At 40.1% G+C, this 24,401-nt stretch overlaps 1 protein-coding gene and 1 long non-coding RNA gene across 2 annotated transcripts in view; one reads left to right on the top strand and one right to left on the bottom strand.

The window, feature by feature from the left end:
• The window catches only part of EP300 (EP300 lysine acetyltransferase), a 62,496-nt gene extending 39,176 nt beyond the window's left edge, over nt 1–23,320 (bottom strand). The window contains exons 1-2 of the mRNA XM_083858989.1: nt 22,218–23,320; nt 7,716–8,374 (exon numbers count right to left, since the gene is read on the bottom strand). Coding sequence (XP_083715115.1) covers nt 7,716–8,374; nt 22,218–22,311 — 753 coding nt within the window. The 5' untranslated portion in view covers nt 22,312–23,320. The remainder of the gene's footprint in view (nt 1–7,715; nt 8,375–22,217) is intronic.
• On the top strand, nt 22,998–23,543 carry LOC310908200. Its single transcript, XR_014589813.1, has 2 exons — nt 22,998–23,096; nt 23,276–23,543. It is a non-coding gene; the product is annotated as an uncharacterized lncRNA (long non-coding RNA).
• Nucleotides 23,544–24,401: the final 858 nt, after the last annotated feature.

Genomic DNA, 24,401 nt, shown 5'->3' with positions numbered 1-24,401 from the left:
GGATGCTTAAGGAGCCACAACTCAAAAACAAAGGCACAAAAATACTTTAAAGAGCTGTGTTGTTTCAAGTCATATTAGCATTTGACTAGACAATGTCCAGTCTCCTTGATGCTCTTTGGTTCAAAGCATTTTTCTGCATTCAAAGAAAAACATAACTCCTATGGTAGGCTTGTTTCTAATCACTTCTACATTTATTCTCAAAGCATCCTCCCCTAACAGAAACACCTTGTTTTTGCTCACCAAGCTTCTTCAACCTGCACTAGAAGTAACCAACATGCCCCGAGATTACCTGCAATTAGTCACACTTCCCTATTTCAAACTGTAACAGCCTCCAATCCATGATAATAGTCTCCAGTTTGCACTTACAAAATAAGGTAGGATCAAACTCAAGCTACAGGAAAAGGAATACAAAATTCATTAAAGAACCTGCCATGTTAGACATCTGATATGCACAAGTGAATTCCCTTGAGTACAGCCCCCCCTCCTCCACACATAACCAATAACCATAATCACACAGTAGTAATTCATTAGAGAGCAACAAAAATAATCTCTACACACGGCAGAAAAACTACCTACATAATGATCAAGCAGAACTAAAAGTCTTCTTTTCCACTGCCATGTCTCAACCTTGATGAATGCACCTATGGTGACCAATGAAGCAGCTGCTGCCAAAACCAGGACAGGTAAGACCCAAAACTTCCCTTCTTCTCCCTCAAAAGACTAGTAAGATCTCATGCGCAAGTTAAGCAGAAGGCAAAAGGAGAAGAAAAGCATAAGGAGTCAGCAAATACACTTTCAGAAATATTCTCCATCCTCACTGTCACCTCAAATTGACAAACAGGTTTTCAAGACTTAGTGAAGTCCTGACAGTGAGAATTAGTCCTTTAATAAACAAGCTATGTTTTCCTGTAAGATACCCTGATCCCTTTGAGGGGATCTCAAAACTCCAGAGAGTTTTGAAAGCAAGGACATCCTCAAAACCCTAAATATCTGAACCAAGCTTTCAAGTTCATTAACAATCACAGTTCCCAAAGTCAGTTGACATGCGAGAGTACACGGAAGTACAGACTACGCTGGCTATCACTATTTCCAGCCTCATTTGACTTCTCTAATTTATGCTGCTATCAGCCTTATAAAACAAAAAAAAACCAAACTAAACAATCCAGAATTCAAGGCTGAAGGCATATTTTCACAACTTGGTGTTACAGGGAGAAATCAAGACACCCAACTCAGACAACTGAAGACTTCACACACTAATATCAAAGGGTTCAGAGTAACTGTGGCCTTGTGAGCCAGCTCCTTCCTCACTACAGGGTAAGAAACTCAAACCTAGACTTAGAAAGGACACTTTTGCTATGTCACCCAAAACAACTTTCTGATGAAACTCACAGATGAAGTTTCACCAAGCCAATCAATATTTATATTTGCAACAAAGCTGAACACAAACTTTATGTGCAGCTTCTGATGTTTTTCAAATTACTCATCAAGTTGGGTCAGCACAAGGATCTCTGATGCTTTCTCAAGCAATCAGCCACTGGCACGGTTTGGGGTGTAAAATCAGTCCCCTCCAACAAGGCTCTCTCCATGGCAGAAACACAGGGCTCCCCTCGCCCTTCACCCCAGTGTGCAAAGGGATTTGGCAGCAGGACGTCACATGCCCAGCTGAGCCCAGCTGCTCCTTACAGGGGTAATATTTTCCCCTTTCAGGTTATGGGAGAGGCAAAGACCAGAGGAGCCCACACCAGGTTGACAGGCATGCACACCAAACTGACTCAAAGCCAGAAATTCAAGCAACACCTAAGACGGTAAAAAGCAAATTCCTCATGGTCTCCCTGAACAAATCAGCAGCCATTACTTGATCCAGACGGGACTGACACCAGACAGATCCTCAGCTGAACCTCACAGCAATGCCTCCCAGTTCTGCCATCACAGACTAACCCAACACCAATCACCTGCGTGCAACTCTAGACTGCGTCAAGCGACAGATCATTTGGAAGATTCTCCACCTGGCACAAGGTGGCCTTGCGATCCTGCACAAGAAGCAGGACATGTTGAGAAACATGAATAAAAGAAAACATAGAACAGGAAGAAGTGCATGGCCTCATGACTACAGAAGGAAGATCAAAATCTTGTATGATTTTCAGTAGGCAACAACCAGAAAGACTGACACAGTCCATCAGCACATTAATGATCTTTGGGAGGGGAGAAATAAACAACCAAGTGCAGAAGAACCAGCCAAAGAAAGGTGGTGTTAGTATCACTGCATAAGAGAAGTACAAGGCTTCGTCTGCAATACAATGCAAAAACATACATGGCTTGAGTAGAGCTACAAGTCAGCAAGTACAACCTCTACTTACTTTTCCTGGCCACCAATTCCTTTCACTGCCCTTCCTACTTCTCTTCATATTCATCCAGTTTTTCTTCCTCTCCTCACCTCACAGCTTCCACTTAATTCCATCACATATGCAAGAATTTGCACACAAGGAAGAGCAGACAGAAATCCAATTCATAGTAAAGAAGAAGAAAACAAGGAAGATCATAAAATGATGATAGGTAGCTAATAGAAAGCAAAGGTAATCTCAAATGATTCTACCTTTTACATACACAATAGAAAACAACTTGACTTTCCTGCATCCAGGGGAAGCAGGGGATGTCAATACCAGAATAGTGGAAGGTGTGTATCTCACCACGGATGACATGAGTTCAGGAAATATCCTAGTTTACAAACAGCATGGGACAGGGCTGTTCAGGTACTCCTCACCATCTAAGAGCAGTAACTACAATAGCAGAAAAAATTCCCCAAGGTTTTGTTCTAATGAGATGAAACACATGTATCCTTCAGTTCAGAGGAATGTCAAGTGACTAACTCTGCTTCTATTTTTACTGGTAATACCATAGAGTACAAATTGTGCCTGCTATAGGTAGGCACACAGACATTGCAAATATTCTGCTATTTCTCTGTAAGAACAACTGTGTCATTAACTTTCTAATATTTGAAAGACAGCTATATATCAGCAGTAGTATTGAACCATGACCAGCTTTTAGATTTGCAGAGGTAACTATAAGCATGGAGAAGTAAACAAATAGAATTAAGTTTTAATAACCTTCTTCCAAATAATCCAGTATTCACAGTATCAACTATGTATATCTCTATCAGGGAAACTGCAGTGCATGGACTAGCTTAAGGCTATACTGATGATATCTATTATCTTTCTATATCCACAGGTTCAAAAGTGAAAGTTAATTAACTTTCCCCAAGCAGGAAAGTAAATTTCAGCAGTTTTAGTAAATTCCAGCTGGATCTTTAAAAACAAGAATTTACTGTACATCACTTCCTAGTGCCATTCTACTGACTGGTAGAGCATTACTGAACTCATTAAGCATACCTTAACTACATTTTGCCAGTAGTGTCTGCTGCATTTTTTCCAAGGATTGTTAATGATCATTATTCTTGACATTTAACTGCATAGTATTTTAAGATGCCAATTTCAAGACATCAGCATTATGTCCCTGCTATTTCCACAAGAAACGCCCCATGCCACTCCAGAAACTTAAGACTTCAAGTCTTCACTTCTTCACTTTTCCCTCATAAACAAACATTCATCTCTTACTCTGGTGTAAAGTGAGCAATTATTTTTTTTTCCACCTTGGTTTACCAAAGAAGAGAAAGCCAAAGACTGGAACTCACACTACCTTTTGAATGGATTAATGTGCTTGATCATATAGTAAGCTTAGTCATAGACTCTGAACAGTATGGATACATTTAGCTGTTGAATCGAATAGCTACTGAAAAAAGAAAGGCAACCAAGAACACTGACCATCTATCTAAAATGTGAGACTGAATATGCTAACACTAATACATGATGCTTTTATTTTCTTAATCTAATTCACAATTTGTGGGTGACACCTTCCATCTCTTCAACTTTGAACAGAAATTTATGATGAAAATTCTTATTGTTCTACTTAGAAGAAGTTAAGGAGATTCTGACAAATTATGTTTGTCTTAGTAAAATATTGCCATTGAATCTTCTTATCAGAGGTTAAACTGATAAAGAACAATAATAGCAGAGAGCTTTGTACATACTGAAATACACAGTAAACCAGTCACAAAGAATTACTACTGGAACTAAACGTTTCAAATTAAATGCTCACATAGCAGGTAGTAGGAATGCCCTTACTAATCTGAACAGCCTACACATTCACTTTGTTAGTGAAGTAACAGAACATTTCTTGAATCAGAGAGGAAATGTAAGTGACCTGAAGGTCAGGCCTATTGCTCTGTGGTAGAGCATTGCTGTGACAGAAATGCATAGAGCAACTTATACACAAACTACCATCTTCCCTCCTCATATGAGACTGGACAGTTAAGACCCTAATGAGGCACTCTCAACAGAACCCAGTGGAAGAACAAAACAGAGGTTTTAACTGGATAAAATTCCAAATGAAGAATGGTTCAAAACTGGAAACATGAATCAGCTTTTAGCAAATTCAAGCTTTGTAAAATGTTACCTGTTTACATTTAAATCAAAGCTGTAATACTATCTAATGAAACAAAATGCCTGAAAAATACCTAAATGATGACAGAACCCAAGCATTACAAACAATTTCCACAACACTATTTCAAGAGTAAAAGGCATGTCTGTTATCTGCTTAACTTACACAAAACCAAGCACATAGAAAAAAACAAACTATTCAAGAACACAAAACTTGTTACAATTCTATCCCCTACAAACTTCTAACACTTCTTTTCAGGGTAGACTTTCACAGGTGTTTTTATGCCTGAACTGCCACCAAAGTAGGATTCACACCCTCCTCTGACAGGCGAGATCAACTCCTTTAAAAAATCCCCTCCCTAAAATAGGGATACTAGCTTTCCAACTGATGACCATAAACTGGACCTGACAAACAGCTGAAATTAATTGTTTTTTTAATGACCACTTGAGTTTGAATTTCAGTCAGGTTTAGTTTCCCAACACAGCCTGTCATACAACTGGCACAGAGATAGAGACAGATCCAGACAGAAATGCTTCTTCATATGTCGGTGAGTGCTAACAGGACAGAAAACTACAGCATTAAACCACAGGATGGAAGCATCAGATTCTGATAGGACAAGTATGAATAGAAATCATTTGCAGTGACATTTAATATTTCAAGTCCTAAAAGTAACACGCACAACTAGAGAAGATCGGCAGTACAGAGATAACGAGCAAAGCAAGTGTCCCACTCTATTGCTAATCAACATCTCAGAAAGAGAGGAAAAAAACTTCAGTAACTCCACAAAATAACAGAACAAAACAGAAACATAACCTATTTCACTTTCCAAACTGACTAGCCCCTTGGAGCTCATCTTTCCTGTTGGAAGAGCATAACATTCTCCCTCCCAATTACTCAACATCACAGAAAACCTAAGCTACTCCATACAAACCACTGCACAAAACATCTTTATTTCCCTAGGAGAGAAAACTTTCTGAAGCAACCCTCCCATCACCTGAGGGGGCTGCCTTTGGCAAGCTAACATGATGAAGTTGAACAATCATAACCAAAGCATCTAGTCTGGCTTTTTTTTTTCCCTCCTATTGAAGGAGAGCTGGATAATGAGCATTTTTTGTAGCAATGAAGGAAACCGACAGAAGTTATTACACAAACTCCCACATTAACAGCAACACACTACTAAACTTACCAATTAGAAAAACTGGCTTTTAAAAACAACTGCTTAAGGTCCTCTGTTTTCATCTACTTTTTGAAGATTTGTAGGTGGAAAAACCCAAAAGCAGATGGGTGGGGAGATAAAATGATCAGACATTACTGTTGTCAGATTTGCTAACTCTACCGTATGAAGTGAAACACAGGCTCCCTGCCAACAACTAAACCAACTGAAGACATTCTGGAATTTCAGCCTCCATTTCAGACTGTTCTCTCTCAACTGACAGTTTCAACTCCTTTATGAAGACTATACTCCCCATACTTAACAGAAAAAGTCTCAAGATTGTTTTATCAGTAATTAAAGAACCCCAAGTATTTTTAGCCAGTCTGAGACTATGAACTAAAAACCAGAAATTACTGTGTATTTGGTCTGAATACTCTTGAAAGTATAAAGTGCTCTTAATTTAGATATACAAAACTTTGAGAATTTAGGGAAAGAAGACAATTTCATTTTAGACTAAATTGGTCAAAAGTTTGATTTTATGTCCTTTCTTTACTTTCAGATAAATGGGTTTATTATAGTGCATAACTCTATCTCTGATAAGGAAGGATGAAGTTGCATTTCATCCAAACACTCAGTGCATCAAATTTTGACCTCTGAAGACAGCTTTCTGAAGATCAACTTTTTTTTTTTTTTTCCCCAGCCAAGGATTAATGAATGAGGTGTTATATAATTCCAATGCAAAAATACTTCAAGCAGCCACATATTTCTTACGACTCTAAGCTGCATATAAAATTTCTACAGTAGTAATCAAGCTTTGCATCAATTTTCCTATCAGGCAAAAATATGTGAAATGACCAGACCACAAAATCAACTCATTACTAAACACATATATACGTATATATATACAGGCCCCCCCCCAAAAGTTAGCACACTGAGCCTAAGCAAGCAAATAAGACCAAAGAATTTCACAATTAATCTTCACAAGACACAAAAGTAATTTCACTTAATATATTAAAGCATGACAAAACCATTAATACATAGCATAATTTTTATGTATGTTCCAAATACATTTATAGACTGTTACTTATCATTCCAAGTCCCCCAAGTGGACTGACTTTAGGCATTCTGAGATAGTTTTAGGTATTGCAAAGCAACTTAAAAAAAATTCTCCCCTCATTAGCAAAGAAATCCAAAATACGCACTTAAAGTGAACTAAAACACTGAAGTACTTTCTAGGCTTTTGATTGAAACAAAAGAAATTGAGACTACTCAAGTGTCTCCTACTCTAAGCTGGCTAATTGTGCATGACAAAAATTAAATTTAGACACCCTTTTGCTAGTTAAACCAGTAGGCCCTCTCTCATCTTTTCAGTTGCTTATGACAACAACTTTCTTCCAATCACCTGGATTACAAAAGCACATTTATTTCCCTCTCAGTACTATATTTTTTTTCTGGTTTATTCTCCAATAGACAAAGCCACTGCAAATTTTAAAACTAGAACCAAATTGGATTAACAATCTTGAGAACCCAACATTGGGTTGGGTTCAGGCATCTAAACAAGCATTCATTCTCCACCATTAACTCGAATACCCAGCACATACAGTGCCCTGCATGCGCTTCTCAGCATCTGCTGGAGCACAAACACTAAGCTGATCTCAGACAAAAAATACTTGCATTAACTGTCATACAGAAAAAAGCACCACAACATCTAAAAGGTCCTGATGGATTCCCATCACACTCACAATACCAGCACCACATTAGATGGAAAAATAAAGTTGCAGACAACACATAATAAAGTACGATCAAGTTACTTTTCAGGGTTATGGATAATCTGTACTGTCACAAGACTTCTAAAATAGGCTTTTTAATCTAGCCATAGTCTTGCTTCTTGTGCAAGATTCAGTTTTTGCTTCCTATGACCCTCACAAATTCCACTTTAGCAGTATATAAACTATTTAATCCATCATACAGAATTCTTAAAGAAAAAACCCAATAGAATCCACAGAGGATTAATTTTAGAAAATAAAGTCAACAATGAGGAAAAGTAATGAAGCTTAGCTTGTCTTACCTTGTTCATGGCTCCAGGCTGTGGCCCTCTTAATCCAGCCTGCCCTCCCATCTGTGGAGCGCCTTGTTGCAGTGTCTCAGCCAACAAGTTACCAGCACTGCCCATTCCCGGGTTTGGGTATGACATATTGGGTCTCCCTCTGCCTGCTCCAATTGAACCGTTCATGACTTGCCCCTGCATCATCCCCTGTCCGTTGCCTGCTGCCAGCATCCCAGGATTCATGCCAGCATTCATCCCTGTGGTCATTCCCATGCCAGGCTGGTTAACTGGGCTGCTCACTGTTGGCATCATTGCTGCTGTGGATTGAGCAGAAGGACCCTGGTTTGGTCCACTTGCACCCATCGCCATATTGGGAGAAGTCAACCCAGCCTGTGCCATGGGGCTTTTCACCATGCTGTTTAACATTCCCATTCCAGGACTGTTTTGTTGGGTTTGGCCGGCCATGCCTTGGCCAGGGCCACCAACCCCCATATTGAGATTTGGGGAGCTACCAGCCCGTAGAAGTTCAGACAGTTGCTTGTGTTTAGAGGCAGCATCTTGTGCCAGGCCAAGGCTGGTCTGCAGCTGATTGATGTCACCACCATTGGTGAGCCCAAGTTCTGTGGAGCTGATCAGTTCATCTGGCAAGTCATGTTCCAGATCAAAGAGTGATCCAAAATCTGAAAACCAAAACAGATTGTATATGAGGTCAGAGCAATTAATAGTGTCTTGAAGTTTCTACTTTTTAATTTCCAGTAACTAGGGAAACTTGACTTTTTATATTTGAGCAAAGTTCCCTTATCAGCTGTTACTGAAAGCTCTCTAATTCATCGGGATAAAAGTAATTCCAAACTTTATGGGGTCTAAACTAGAGAAAACCATTCTACTTCAGCCTTCTACAATCTGTGTTGAAAGATCACAGGATACCTCAGCCTACGACCTCTCAACTTGAGAATTTTTACAAGACAGGAGTGAAAAAGACATACTGAAATCTCTCAAGAGTTAGCCAATAGAATTAAACAGCAATTACAAGAAAGAATTACAGGTTGATGGGAAAACACTGTCTTTGTAACTTTTGCTAAATTCTGTCACTTTTGGAACAGCAATAATTAATACAGCAATATAACTTTTAAAATGTTTACTATTTATAAAACAATAAATAGAGGTGTAGTTATAGGGTTTTATGTTGAATTGGGTTTTCTGGAATTTGGTTTGGTTGGTTGGTTTGGTTTCTTTTTTTGCGTAGCTGTTCAGTTTTTTTATTCTTCCACATGCAGTCATTACCAGCATTGAATTGCCAAATTTCACTGAACTTCACTGGACATCCAGAATCTTCCCACAACAAACTATGTCAGAAAACAAAGTAACCCTCCTTGCCACAAAGCTGAGAAAAACACAAAGATGAAAAAACAAATTCCCATCTCAAGAGCCCAGGCAAAGCAACCCGCAAGGTAACTAAGTGGCGAAAGATTGCTACTTGGAATCCATATATACAAGACTATTACACAGTACCCAGAATCGATTTATTCAAGAGAACAAGAAGTTCTTACGTCTGCAGTAGTAGTACCTATTATTATCTATTTAATCCATGGTAGTTAAACAAAAAATAACTTGGAAAGCTTATGGTTTCTGAAGGCATTAATGACAACTTCCATCTCCAAGTGAGTGAGGAGCTGGCGTGTTTTTCTCACCAACAACAAGTGTCTGGTGAGGAATGCAAAGCTCAAATGCAGCCTTGGCTGCAGCAACCAGAAATGGTGGAGCTCAAGATCCAAATGGTCCAAATGTAAGTGGAAAAAGACTACAGTTGAACAGCATGTAAGTCATAAAAGATCATCAGCATTGTGGATCTGTTTAAAATGTTTCACACGATACTATACCCAAATTACCCAACACCAAACTCTGGACTAACAGTTTCCACAACTTCACAACTGTTATTACAGATAAGATTGTAACTTTAGAATTCTTAAACTAAGGTACAAGATTGGCAAGAATGCAGGTATACCATAACAGAGATTTTAACTTTCGTTTTATACACATTACTACAAACCACCTGAGACAGACTGAAAATTTTCACTAAAGAACTTTTAAACTATTAAAATCAGGTAGCCCATTCTTCATTACCATGTATCTTGTGCTAGAAGTTATGCTTTGCAAGACACACCAAGAACTGATTATTCATTTGCATGACTGGTATTTCTGAAGATTCAACAGCAAAGACAATCACAAGAATAAATCTTTGTCCAAGTTCTCTGTCATCTATAATGATGAATTTAATGATGTGCATCAGTAGATTGATCTAAAAACACAACATACACACCCACATCCCCACAAAAAAACCCAAAACAAAACAAAACAAAAAAAACCCCCGACTTACAATGCTCAGTGTTTAGCTTAAGAATTACATTTTGATGACCATGGGAAGAGTTAGTAGAAGATATCCTCAAATTAGAGATCAAGGAAATTGAAAATGTAATCAAAAAATTGATGACTGTTTAAAACAGCTTCCATTGGCACCTTAAGAAGCCTGTTAGGACACATTTAACAGGCAACTGTTGAAACAATACAGCCTGAAAAACACTCTGCTAATAATCTGACAAAGAGCCCATGAGTGAGGAAGGAGTAAAAGATACAATCAGGAACTCACAAATTAGTCTGCTGTCCTCAACGATGAGCAAACAAAACTAAAAACGAAAGTTAAGTGACTGGAAAAAACATGACCCAGCACAAAGCCTGTACCTACAACATAATCATCATGGCAGCCCAGACACCTCCCATCAGCCCCACACAGTCCAAAGGCCACGTTTTTGACTGTTTGTAGTTGGGCAAAGAATTTCTGCTCTTGAACAAACACAACTTCCAGTACAGGGCAAGTCCCAAACCAAAAATCCTCGCTTCACCTTTCTTGAGTTTAGACCATTGCATATAAAGCCCATTGCATACAAAACCAATTTAAAAGTGAGCAGAAAATGTTTAAGTATGAAAAATTAACTTGTTTTTCAAACTACCACATAGTATTTTCTCAGGAAGACCCATACAGATGATTTCAGATGTAACGCCACAAAGAGGCAGGGTAATTCTTGTTTTGAGAGACAAAGATCTGGTCACCTTGACTCACAAGAAAATATTAATCTGCTTCTTTGAAGACCTCACTCTCCTTGAAATTTTCCCTTCTCATAAATGAGATCATTCCAGCTTCAAGGCTTACTAGCCCATTACTAACCAGAGCACCCAGGTACAACCTCCTTGGCCTGGTCATTCTGTGACATCAGTGAACAGGAAGAAAAATGTTATAAGAACTCTAAGTGGCATTAATTCTTTTTATTAATGCCTTAAAGCACAACACAGTACCAGCTACATTAACAAAACCCAACCCCAACCTGAATGGTTGTGAAATAATCCTAACTGGATTAATTCTTTATATCAAAACATTTAAGATGTTCCATATAAAACTTTCCACATAAAACTAACTTGCTAGGACTTTTAATCCTAGAATATGCTACGGATGACAATTCATTGTAAAAGAATACTGTTAACTATTAGCCAGAATTTTAAGTAGTAACTACCAAGAATGCAATATTCTGGTGTGAGTTTGTTCTTTTTAGAATCTTTTCCAAAAATAAACTCTCAAAGTCATATATAGAAAAAACTTTTCAATTGTCTAGTCAGCTATGAAAATTACATTTTTAGTCAGCTGCTGGGAGGCAGAAATTTTCTGATACAGGACTGAATCAAAATCTCAGATGACCATAAAGATGTATAGGACCATGTGCATATCTAACAGTTGCAATCCATTTCAGTCTTCTACACAGAACTGGTGCCCTAAAGGCCACTGTAGAGAGTTCTTATGACCAAGCCAAAAACTGTCAAGGCTGAGCCAGGCAGTTCACAAACCATGTGAAAACAGGATCATATATACCCACATAAGAGCCAAAGGCATAGCTTAAGACAATGGTGAGAAGTATCCAGAAAACAGAATGACTTTCCAGTCACTGAGCCCACTGCTACTCTTGCAATGCTTCATTAAGGATGCACACAAAGATTTCTCACTAACAAAAGCTTGTGAGAAAGAGGAGGAAGATTAGTCCTGCAAAGGTTTGTCCACCTTATTAATCATCTCTAGAGATCCTGACACAGAAAAATTGGGATGTAACAGAACAGACAGTATCTGGCCTAAAGCCCAAAACCATCCAGTAATACACTGGAAGGAAGTGGCAGTGGTAGAGTTAAATCCTGATCTCAATCCTAATCTGTGTAGAGCAGCACAGAGTGACTCCCCATTATGCTATCATTAGTGTATTTCCTTCTACAGGTAACAAGAACATATAGAATAGATTGCTGCTGCCACCCAAGAAGCAAAGAAAACCTCCTCCAAACAACATTTAAGTAGTAGATCCAAAAGTCTGTGATCATCTCAGCAAGCAAAAGCATATCATAATTCCCTTTAGGAACTGTACTACTACTGAATACTTAGCAAGTCTTTAGGAGGGGGAAAAAAAAGGGGGGGGCGGGGCCAAGAAACTGACCTAACTTGCCCTGGCTACATTAGATCTGTAGTGAGAAAATCAGAAAAGACAATAGGAGGAGGTCCATCTCTATCGGAGGCAGTTCAGTTAGACTGGATTAAGTTGTATGAGCTGTGCCTTAAACTGTGAGAAGGCAACTTCAAAAATCAGTGTACTAACCTGCACTGCATACTGTGGACTGTCTTCTTGATTTTGGATTCTACTTCTAAAAGTCTGTCTTTGACAAGGTCTAATCTGCAAGATGCAAGGAAACTGCCAGCCTGGGTTGAAAAGCCACCCAGCACCAAAAGGGACTTTAAACTAATACATATGCACAGTGTGCAATCTTAAGTCAGGAAGACTTCAGTGTCTTATCAAGTGATCAATTCTCAAATTAGCTACAAAGTATTTATTTCAAGTTAGTTTTACTTCAAGAGCACCTGGCAGCACCAGTGATGCAACAGCTCCCAAAGCAGGCAAGGCACCAATTTATGACAAAACATCCTGCTTATAAAGCAGGAAAAATATATCAATACTGAGTACTTAGCAAGGAACTCGACATGTGTTCAGGTGGCACATGCGAGTTTTTTTTACATGCTTTCTAGCCTACAGTCAGGATTCCATAATTTTCTCATTTCTGGATTAAGAGAACAGACCTTTACTGACCTTTCTGAATAAAACAGAAATTTATGTCTATATGAAAATAATCTGGCCCTAGCAAATAAGCTGCAGGGAATAACACTGGTTTCCTAGGAACTTCCTCACCTGCTACAAAATAGCAACACTTTATTCTCACAGGTATGAACTCTCAGACTAAAGACATTCGAGTATTCAGTCTTGAGAAGAGTTGGTACAAGCTGAAGGAAAAGCATCAGATGATCAAGAACCCTGCAAGGCAGATAGGTCAGACAGCTGCTGACTCCTGAGCCTACCTCTGTCAAACCAGCAAAGAGGTAAGAAACTCAACAGTTTCCGTCTGTTTCCCATTTATTATATTCTGAATAGAGACACACCAACTTAGAAAGTCGCAGAACGGTCACCTTTTTACACATTTCTGAAGCCCAGAAACCTCTTAGTGGATCAACTTATATCACAGTCACTGGGTTCACAATGAAACAAGCAGACAAGGCTTAATATGGGACACTGAATACAAAGCCTGCATGTGACAGGGTTGACAGGAACCATGGATGATGTCGGACCACATGGAAAACACAACACCTTTGCTATGCTTTCAGACAAAGAATAACAATAAGGTGCTGAGGTCAGTATCTTCTGTGCATGAGGATACAAAAGCTACCCATAACTGAACAGGTCCTACAAGTAACAGAGGAAGTGCCCAGAAGATCCCACCAGTATTCCAGAGAAATCAGCCATTCAGGGTTGCAGTCAAGCACGTCAAGCACCAGCATTACAGGCCCTAAAATGCACTGTCTGAAATGTCCTCAAAAAAAAAAAAAAAAAAAAAAAAAAAAAAAAAAAAGCCAGAACTCAAAACATAAAACCAAAAAAGGCAAGACAAGATAAGGAGACACAATCTCATAGGATAATCCTCAAATATCCATGAAAATGCAGAAGCAAAGGTGAAGCACAGACTTGAAACAGAGAGCTAATAAAGTCATCAATTCCCAAGGCCTCTACAATGACAGAAAATTAAGCTAGACTAGTCCAGGCAGTTTATGAGGGAAGAAGAAGAAAGCACAAAGAAAAACTCACATGCCTAAGAAAGAGGCACACACCAACCCAGCAGGAACTTTGCTAAACCGCACTTTCGAGATCAGACCATCAAATCCATTAAAAGAGGGGGCTTTTCATGTGGATCCTCTATGAAGCCACAATTACCCAATGGTAACACAAGCTCTGCCAAAAATGTTCTAACTTAAAATGTAGAATTAATTTAAATTCATCTACAAAACTGATTCTAAATGAAGGGGCAAAACATCCACATCAGCCTAAGATATTAAGGTCTAGAGTGATCATTGCAGCTACTGCTTCCAAAATCAGATGGCACTATAATCCTAGTGGGGGCTGATTCCTTGCTCAACAACTGAGAATTTGTGTTCTGTATTACGCTATTTGAGTAACAGTCTTCAGTGTTAGACTTCAGTATTAATTCTGTTCCCTGTAAGAAACTGGGAATGCACTGCCACCTTCTTTCCCTGCCAATCCAGAAAAGACCTGAATTTCTTCACTACATCAAGAAACATTGTCATTTGAGGTAAGACTGTAAATCATACAAACAGAAAACATATTTAAAAGAACCTTATTCAAAACACCTGGAAGACAACAAACATGAAGGTTCAAAACATGTTAGCACATTATGGTAGCACACAATTTCTGGCACAAATATTTTTTAAAACAATCAAACATTTATTGACCAATGTCCAATTTACCATCTAGAATGCATGTGATTCCAATATTAGTTGTAACAACCAAGCATAAATGTAAGTATTTTGCAAGCGTGAACAAGAAAAAAATCATTCTAAAGCAGCAACAGCATATCATTCAACATCTACTACAGCCCTAAAATTAGGACCTCACTCTCTCCATTTTTTAAGCTATTCTAATCCCTATTCCAACACTGTTGTCAAACACATCAACTTTCGCTTAAGGAAGATAGTCTCAATTTTGTGATGTCTCAATAACCTGCAAGTTTAAGTCATACTTTTCCCAAACTTTTATCAATCGAAATGCCTGTTTTAGTAGGCTCTGATGCATGTTTTTTGCAGCTTCAGAAGAAAATTGTATTTATAACAAACTTTTCAGTTTCATATTCAAAGTTCTTTAAAAAAAAAGAGTATTTAGATGATAGTAGGAGTTAACCAGAGAAAACCACAGTGAAAATGCAATCACAATGAGTCTGGAATATAGAATTTTAACTGTTCTAGGGAAACAGAAGTGGTACAATCACATGGAAAAGACTGGGGCCAAAATTCAGGAGTAGGGTATGTTTAAAAATTTAATATTACTTAAGGAGGAATTCCAGAGACATTTTTATTTATGTACCTGTTTATTCATGCTGTTATACAAAGCTACTAGTCCTGCCATCACTGATAAGCCACATAAGATAAAGTTTTGACATTTTAATTCCAAAATGCTTTAGTCACATAATTAATAATTTCCTTCTGAACTTTCATTGGGCTACCTTTAACTTTAGTCAAAAGTCTCTAAATTAGTATTCTTATTCCCAGTGGCATCTGCGTATGCACAGGGCTACAAAGTTAGAGAAGCTGGTGGACAAAAACTGGGTACATGCAGATAGGATGGGAACAACCTTATATGCACAAAACACACAGAATTCATTTTAGAAGCGTTTATAAATCAATTTCAAGAAAAGAGTAAAGTTAATTTCATAGTCAAGTTAACAAAGGCTTTGAAATGATGCAATCTGCATATGCAATTACCAAAAAGGCAAGTCACTTCTCTGAGTTAATTCAACATTACTCCAGAGTAAAAGCAAAAAGCAATGCTAAATTTATGTACAAAAAAATATACAAGTAAACAAAATAACATAAGTCAGCAGATCAGACTTCATTATCTTAAAACAGTAATTCCCCAGATTGCCTGAACTTACATTCAGCAACATGTAAAAGGCAGTTTAGCTTCAGCAAAATTTGTATTGAGCAAGCCATATGCCACCATTTTGCTGGAATTTTACTTGTTATTAGGATTCCAAAAAGGAAGAACCCCTGAAAATTAGTGTCTTTTCATTCATTAAAACAGTAGGAATGTGTTACAGTCTCTCTTAAAACAAGAGAAGTTGTCTATTCAGTGGTATTTGGAAGTGCTACAAAAAAGGAAATAGCCGATCTTGATTCTGCAAGCAGAGACCATTCAACACTGCTATCCTCAGATCCCTTATGGGAATGCAACGAAAGATGCAGTACAGAGATGTTTCACACCATCAAATGGGAAAGAGCTAAATCTTTATCTGTCCCATCTCACAATGACCACTAATAGAAGATAACCTGTTTTTCAAGGTTCTGTACCTAACTTGTGCTTTTTAATTAAAATCTTAGACTAGTCTCCAATTTCACATGCTTGATGTCAGATGTGTTTACAGAAACAGCACCAACTGAGCAACAAGTTACTGTGGTTTGAGTCCTCCAGAATTCAACACTCCTAATTTTCTTCAAAAATATTTGGAAGAAATAGGTGCTTGAAGGAGAATATTGCACATCAAGTTTTTAAGAGAATTTTAAATAAATTCATATTCCGGTCCATTTAAAGAAAACTTGTTGCTATTTAGGAAGAGAACAATAGGTTTTCACATACTGTTCAGGGGTAAGATCTCTGCCCTAGTTTAAGTTATACTTAAAGTTCTACAAATTCAAGGCAGTCACTGAAGTTTTTAATCAAGCACACCACCATATGCAGAGACAGATGTATTTTACTTCAGCCTGCCATTACCATTTAAGTAAAGACAGAAAAACAAAGCCCTTGGAGACAGGTGTGCATTGTTTAGTTGTCAGTAAAATCTACACAGCAAAATGACTCAATTTTTCAAATAATAAATCTAAGTGATTTTTGGGCAAATCCTCTCACAAGGTGCACAAAGTGCAAGTGATGAGAAAGGCTGAAGTAGTATCATTGCACAGTTGGAACAAGCACTGAAAGGCTGCTTCTGCTAAGCAAGACATTGAGGTGACACACTGGAGATCATCAAGTAGCCTACAGAGAAGATGCAGAAAATATACACTAAATCATACAAAATTCAAATTTAGTAATAAAGTGGTTTTCTCCAAGTTATAAAGATATAAAGTTACAAAAAACCAGAATTCCTACAGCAGATGTTCAGCATTTAGCCCCAGTATCTTATGAGATCCACATCCCCCAAAAACATATACTAAAACCTAGATAGACCCTTCCCAGATGAAATTTGGTTTTCTGCAAATGCACAAGTGACCAATAACCTGAATTCAAGGCAAGTCCTGCTCTAGGACTGTGAGGAACAAGATGGAAAAATTAGTAGATCATTTTTAATCTAGGATTTAAATTTCCAAGTGTTCTCCCAGACAAAGTTTTTTCCCTGTTACATTAAACTTGCGAATCTAGTTTTAAATTGCAATTGTAAACTGGTTTTCCAGTCTCGAAGGCTTTTTATCTGTAAGTGCTCAACACTCAGTTTTACAGTGTGGTGTGTTTGGTACTTGTGTTGGACTGAGTATTTCTTCTTTTAAAAAAATAGGTACCTTTCTAACACTGCTCATAAAAAGTACCTACCTATGCCAGAGTCTACATGGTGAAAGACACAAAAAAACAGATACAACAGTTCGGAAAGTTTCAAAAGCCTTTGTGATTTTCTTTTAAAAAATCATTAAGCACTATATGAATAACTGGTTTACTTTTTAACAAAGTCTCTCAGACTTAAATTTTCTTGATTTATATCTATTCTTAATACAGTTACTTTGAAAGCCTATTTACACAGAAAAGACACTTGTTTTTGCCACACAAGCATCCACCACTGCGATACTTGACTTACAGTATATGCTATCCATCTAATGGCATTTTAAGGCAAAACCAGCAAGAAATATGGCTTTTAACAAGAAGGGATGAAAACATTTAATTGATGGTGCTAAGTTAAATGTAGCTAACAACTTAATCTTTAATGTAAGCTAGAAAACAGATTGATGAAAAGTTGTTAATTTTAAATGTAGTATATACAAACACTAGCAAAAACCACACAGCTCTGAGAAAACAGAATTGAAAAGGGCAATGATGCAAGATTAATACAACTCATTTTGAGAAAAGAAACATCCTGATCCATTTGGAACAAATACCAGTGAGTTTTAGTCAAAACTGCAGTAGTCCAGAAGAGAAGTTTCGTTACAGATCTTAGACCTCCTATGTGAGAGAGAGTAAAATTTTGAAGGTCAGAAACAGTTCCTGACAAAAAGGAACACTCAGACTTTACAAAAGACAGATACTTAAGGGAGATTGAAGATGTGCTATTGTGCAGAAAAACATAACTTCTGCATATAGTAAACTAAAGGATGTTAAGGGACATACCCCAAATACATTTTCTGATCTTTGATATAACACATATGCCAATTAATTGTAGAAAACTGATTTCAATATCCCAGCAAGCCTGAAACACTAAGCACCTAAAATATTATTTTCAGATCTAGCAACCTAAAGACATAATACTATACAAACCCACTGCAGCAGGGGGTGTACTCCATTTTTATTCTGTGAAGAAACAGCAGTTCTGAACCCAGGGCCCAAAACACTTTCCTGGTTCACAGAAAACAGGTTATTTCTAAGTGGGAGGAGGAGTGTATGTAGTGGAGGGGGTTTTGTAAAATATCATTAAATTCTCCTGCCCTGAATATACTGCAACATAATCTGCACACAGTAATTTCAGCACGTCTGCCTTACTGCAGGAAAAGTTGAGGGATCCACAAATAAAAAAACTCCTGGCCACTGCACTCCCCCAAAAATACCAAAACAAGTGGTTTAAAGCATTCAACTAAAAATCTGTTTTTATGAACAACTTTCACTCACTTTATAACAAGAGGTAATTCCTCAGGATGCACTCACGTCATTCTGTTATAGTGGAGGGAATAATATGCATCAGTTTGCTAACAATGTTTAAGAAAGTCTTGTTAGAGTAAGAGCAACATATCAAAAATGTTGCTACCAGTTTGGAAAGGCAAGCAAAGGAGCTACATTGACAATGTAGCCAATGTCCTCATCTGTCAGTGTAACCCTACTGGTACAGAAGTGTGACAAAGTCACTGCTGTCACCAAAAGATGAACCCACTGTAAAGTTGTAATGGCCTTAAGAAAACTTAAGGCCCGGGCAAGATACATAAACCATTACCATTCATCTTTGCAACAAATGTAATACTTAAATAGGGGGAAAAAAAATTGTAGAAAAACCTGTGTAGTTCAAAGGAATCCCACAAGGCCCTGTCTCTGAAATTATTCTAGAGTTATACAACATTAAAGAAAAAATGAGACCATTCAAAAATTCTGATATACTACATTGAAAGTACCAAGATTTTCTAAACTACTTCAAAATGTTTGTTACAAAATGTGCTACAAAGGCTTTAGTTTGCCTCCTAAAGGATGGACTGGCATTAAAAAAGCAACTTAAAGGCACACCAACACAGTATGCTCCATGGCAAAGCAAATTCTGAGCAGGGAACACCATCTATAACTTTTAAGACAGAAGATGCAGCACTGCAACAGAAGTGGGAAATGCACCTGTATTTGGCTGCTGCCAATAAATCAAGTATATTAGGACAATCTCTGCTTAGTTCTTTTTAGAAGAAAGCCACCAACATTAGAGTTTAGTATATTCCAGGCCCAGAATATGCATATCATCCAGGTCTACAGTGAAAACATGAGACTCCTCTTAGTTGTCAATATAAATATACTTAAGATCTGCAAGTTTGGGAATAATTTAACAGGAGTCAGTCATCATTTTTACATATCTAGCAAACTAAAATGTTTCCGATTAAGAAACTAATGAAAAAGTTAACAGCAAAACCAGCACTATGCCCAGGTGCTGCAAAAGGTTTCATCAACAGTGCAAGTTTCTTGCCTTTCTCCTTCTCTCTGATGCTGCTGAGAATCTAACAGTTTAAAAAGAGTGCTTGAGTAAGTACATAAGCACCACGTTACTTATTTCCTATAATTAACCAAGGAGTAGGGACAATACAAGATTCTATGAGTGGAATTTACTTAATGACAGCTGCTTGCATGATTTCAAAGCAAATTTAACCAGCAGATAGGTTAAAAATTGTAAACTTCAAAGCAGTTTCCCACGACAGAAGTATGACAGAACAAACTGCAGTCTCAAGCAGCAAATGAAACAATCTAACCCTAAAAATACATCCATTGGTTCATAGGTTGGATTTTATTTACAGAAATAGATATTACATGTCATGTTAAAAAACACAGAACGTAAAACTGCCCCATATTCACATAATTAGTTGGCAATTTTTTAAAAATCCAGAAGATTAAGAACTCTTTAATAGGTCTTATGTAGCACATATCAAGTCTTTGAGCCACTATAAACCTCTGCATAGTCATCAGATGCTGACAGTCCCAATCACTTTGGGAAAAACTGAAACTGTCTGAAACTTACTGAAACTGTCCAGTCCCTAGTGTTCCACCAAAACTGTAAAAAGTTCATTTATTAACTATAAAAAGCTGCTCAGTAAGTCAACAACTAAAGACTAAGTATTCTGTGAAAATCTGCACCTGTTAAACTGAAATACATTCCTGTATTATTCAACCCTTACTCAATCACAAATGTCTGAGCTTAGGTGTGTTCATTTGAATAAAAATGTGCCTTTAATTCTTATTTTTAAAGTATCAGAACTTTTCTCACAAAATATTTTTATTTCACCTCTCTAGACAGAGCAAAATAACCACTATCAAGACAAACTAAAAACGGTTACTATTGACTTAACTGCTGTTTCCCAAATCTAGCACAAAAACAGTCAACAACTGGTTCTAGCTAAAGAGTAGCTTCTCCAACACTCTTCTACTCCCTTACCAGAGACCTGTTGATATTAGGAATAGTCATGTCCTCCAATATTACAACAGCCAATTACAACATAATATTGGCTGCATTTAATATGCACTAAAAGTCACACACAATCTTTTCAAAACTAATACATCATTTACTGAAAATAGAAAAGGCAAAATCAAAATTTTAGAGATGATCCCTAGCAGAATCACACCCACTGCTCAAAGACCTGCTATTAAAAACTGGTGTTAATTGTCAGAGAGCTTTTCAGGAAAAAAAAAAATCAACCCTCCACCCCAAAACAAACAAACAAACAAAAAGCAACAAAACAAACCCCACACATCTTCCCTTTTCTTGTCAGTTGTCAACTGCACTAAACACGAACACTGGCGCCTTCAGAAATGCCATCACTCACCAGACTGGCAGGAGGAGGCCTCCTCCATATCCCATAGGCTAATAGGATCTAATGTGAGTTCAAAGAAACTCCTGGGACAGGTAACAGAGTATTCTCATAGCAAAATGACACCAAATACTCATCTGCTTCGCAAGAAGCATCAAAAAGCTGAAGAGCCTTTCCTCCCTCCTCCCAGTACAAACACTTCATATTTGCTAGGGATTGGGACACCTAAAATTTCCATGCTCTAGCTTGCCTTCGCAGCATCACCGAAGACCTTTGCAGGACTGCAGAGATGTCCCTTTTCTCTTCATAGCTCTTCCTCTCTACAGGGGAATTTCAGACATTTTGGTCGTGCAGCAAAGAAACATGCAAGATGAAGTACACTCCATATTGATTCTTAATGCAAATAAGGTGAAATAAAATTTCATCTCTGAGAAGATAAGAGTCTCAATAAACCTTATGCCACAAGCATGGCACCTGGATTTTGCTTTTAGCTGTTTTTCCTAAAGCCGATGGTCTATTTGAATCAGAAAAGCAGTATTTTGATACACTTCTGCAAGGAAGAAGAATGAAGGATTGTAAAAAGTACATCATATAAGCAGACCACACATAAGAAGGAAAAAAGAAAAATAGCAGAGAAATAAAACTGTGGTTTCTAAACAAGCTGTAAAAGGGCCCCGTATACGCAAAATAAAATACAAAACCAAGACATTTGTGCGTACACACGTAATTCAACAATAAAGTGTACAAAAGCATCGTCTTTAGCACGACTTCGTATTTCTGCAACTGGCATTAACGCTTAGCAAGCTCAGTAATCGCTACTATTGTGAAAGACACGAAAATGACGAGCTCTTAAGTCCTACCTGCAGCTGATCAAAAGCACAACAAACTGAACAGCTTTGCTTTCAATCACTTCAAAAAAAAAAAAAAAAATAGGGCAAAAACACCCGAACACCCTCCCTTATGCCATCAATGCAAATAGCTTCAAGCGGAGCGAGAACAGGCGAAAGAGACGGGAAGGAGAAAGGCAGGCTCGAGCTAACAGCAGCAAAAGGGAGGGGGAGATTTAGGCAAAAGAGGGAAGAAAAGGGCAGCAATTGCGGCACCGAGAAGTGGAGAGGGTCTGGGGCCCCAAGACTGACCTGTGCCGTCGCTGGCGGACACGGAGAGCGCCGGTGAAGAGAGCTTAGGCCGCTTGGCTGAAGGCGGGCCCGGCTCCACCACATTCTCGGCCATTTTAAATTTTTTAGACAATCACTCAAAGCAGAGAGAAGGTGGGGGGTGAACTCCAAAACCTTCACGTTCTTCTGGGGCCCCGAGTCAGCTGAAGAACAACAATAACGCCGCGAGCAAGCGAGGAGGATCTGGCGGAGACGGGGGGCCAAGTTCCCCTTTTTCTGCTCCTCGGGCTCCGGGAGGGCGGCAGCGGAGAAGCTGGGAGAGGTGGGAGCTGGGGCGGGCGGGGGTGAGGCCTCTTCCCCCAGGCGAAAGGGCTGAACGAAGATAGGATAAGCAAGTAAAGCCCCCGAAAAAAAAAAAAAAAAAAAAAAAAAAAAAAAAAAAAAAAAAAAAGAAAAAAAATAATAAAAAAAGCTGGTCAATATTTCTTTCTTTTTTTTTTTAGTAAAATTAATCCCGGCTGTTGTGCTGGTGCTTCCTCGCCGCCGCCACCACCACCATCATCATCTTCATCCTTCGAGGGATCTCCTCCTCCTGCTGTCTCCTCACCGCCGCCATCAGCCTCTTCCTCCTCAGCGCCGTCCTCCTCCTCCTCATCGCCACAAGGAGGCGGGCGAAGGAGGGGAGAGGAGGAGGAAAAAAGAAAAAAGATCACCGTCCTCTAGCAGCGGCTCCTTCCCCCTCCAACACCACCCTGCGAAAAAATACCCACCGCCAGCGACAGGGCTGGGGGGGAGGCGGCCGGGGGAGTGGCACGGCGTGCGAGGGGTCCCCAGCTCCACTCGCGTCTTCCTCGCCCGTCGCTAATGGCTGCAGAAAGGGGAGCTGTAAGGATGAGGAAGGTGAGGATAAGTCCCAGGAGCCTCCGCTTCACATCTTGTAGTGCAGGGAAGGAGGAGGTGTTGTTGTCCTGATGGAGGCAGCACCGATCGCGGGATGGGAAGGTGGGGGGCGAGTTTCAACACCCTTTCTACCCCCCTCTCTTTCTCTTCTTTCCCCTTCCTCTTTCTCTCGTTCGCAGTAGCAGGCTGCCCCCCCTCCCGCGCAGGCAGAGGGGCCGATCCCACAGCAGCGGCAGGACAACGAGGAGGAGGAGGAGGAGGAGGAGGAGGAAGCCGGCCCCTCCCGCCCTCTCTGCCTACCTTCCCCCTTCCCGGGCGGCCGAGGACGGTGGCAGGGAGGGGGCTGCCTGTCTCAGCTCCCCTAGACCCACGGGCGGTGCGGGGCGAGATGAGCGAGGGAGGAGACTCGGTCGCTGTTTGGGCGCGATGGGGACTCTCCTTTCGCCCCTGCGAGGGTGGGAAAGGGAGCGAAGAGGTTGATAGTCCAGGTGGGAGGGGAGGCCGCGCAGCGACCCCTCCGAGAAGAGGAGCAAGAAGTAAAATTAAAATAATAAAACAGGAGAAGAACCACGGCGAGGGACGCCGAAGGATCGAAGGATCTGCCCCGGAATGGCCGGGCGGGGGAGGGGTCCCCGGCGCTGGCCGGCGGGGGGGGCCGGGGCGGGACGGCGGCAGCGCGGGGGCCGAGCGCAGGCTCCCTACCGCCCCTGCCTGGCGCTCCGGGGGCGTGTGTGCGGAGCGGGCAAAGAGGGGCCGGAGCGCACTGCGGACAGAGAGAATTCCGGGAAAAGGAGAAGAGATGAAAGGAAACAGAGAGAAAGGGAATAGCGAGGGGACAGGCAGGTTGGGGGGGGGGACGTCTGGGCTCCTCTCTTCTCTCCCCGTCCCCTATCCGAGCCCCTGGGCCTCTGTGCGCTGCCCTCCCCCTGGCTCGCCCCGTCCGGCTCGGCCTCTCGCTCCCTTCTCCTCCCTCCGTCGCTCACACACAAACAAAATGGCGGCTGTTGTTCCTTCGCTCTCCCGAGCCCTCGGAGGGAAGCGGCGGTGGCGGCGGCGGCCGGAAATGAGCCAAGAGCACACGGGGGGCGGGGCCGCCAGCGGGGGCGTGGCCAGCCCGGGGGCGGGAGCGGGGCGGGGCGGGCCCGGCGGCGCTAGCGCACACAATGGAACGCGGGGCGCCGGCGGGGGGGAGGGACCGCCCCAGCCACCGTCACGAGACCACGTTCGTCCAATCAGCGCTCGCCTCTCGCTGGGCTCTTCCGCAAACTCCACTGGCCCCGCCGCTTAAAGGCGAAGGGTTTTTCC

Source organism: Zosterops lateralis (genome assembly GCF_965231275.1).
Source record: "Zosterops lateralis genome assembly, chromosome: 4".
Lineage (NCBI taxonomy): Eukaryota > Metazoa > Chordata > Aves > Passeriformes > Zosteropidae > Zosterops > Zosterops lateralis.
This window is presented reverse-complemented; position numbering and strand designations above follow the sequence as displayed.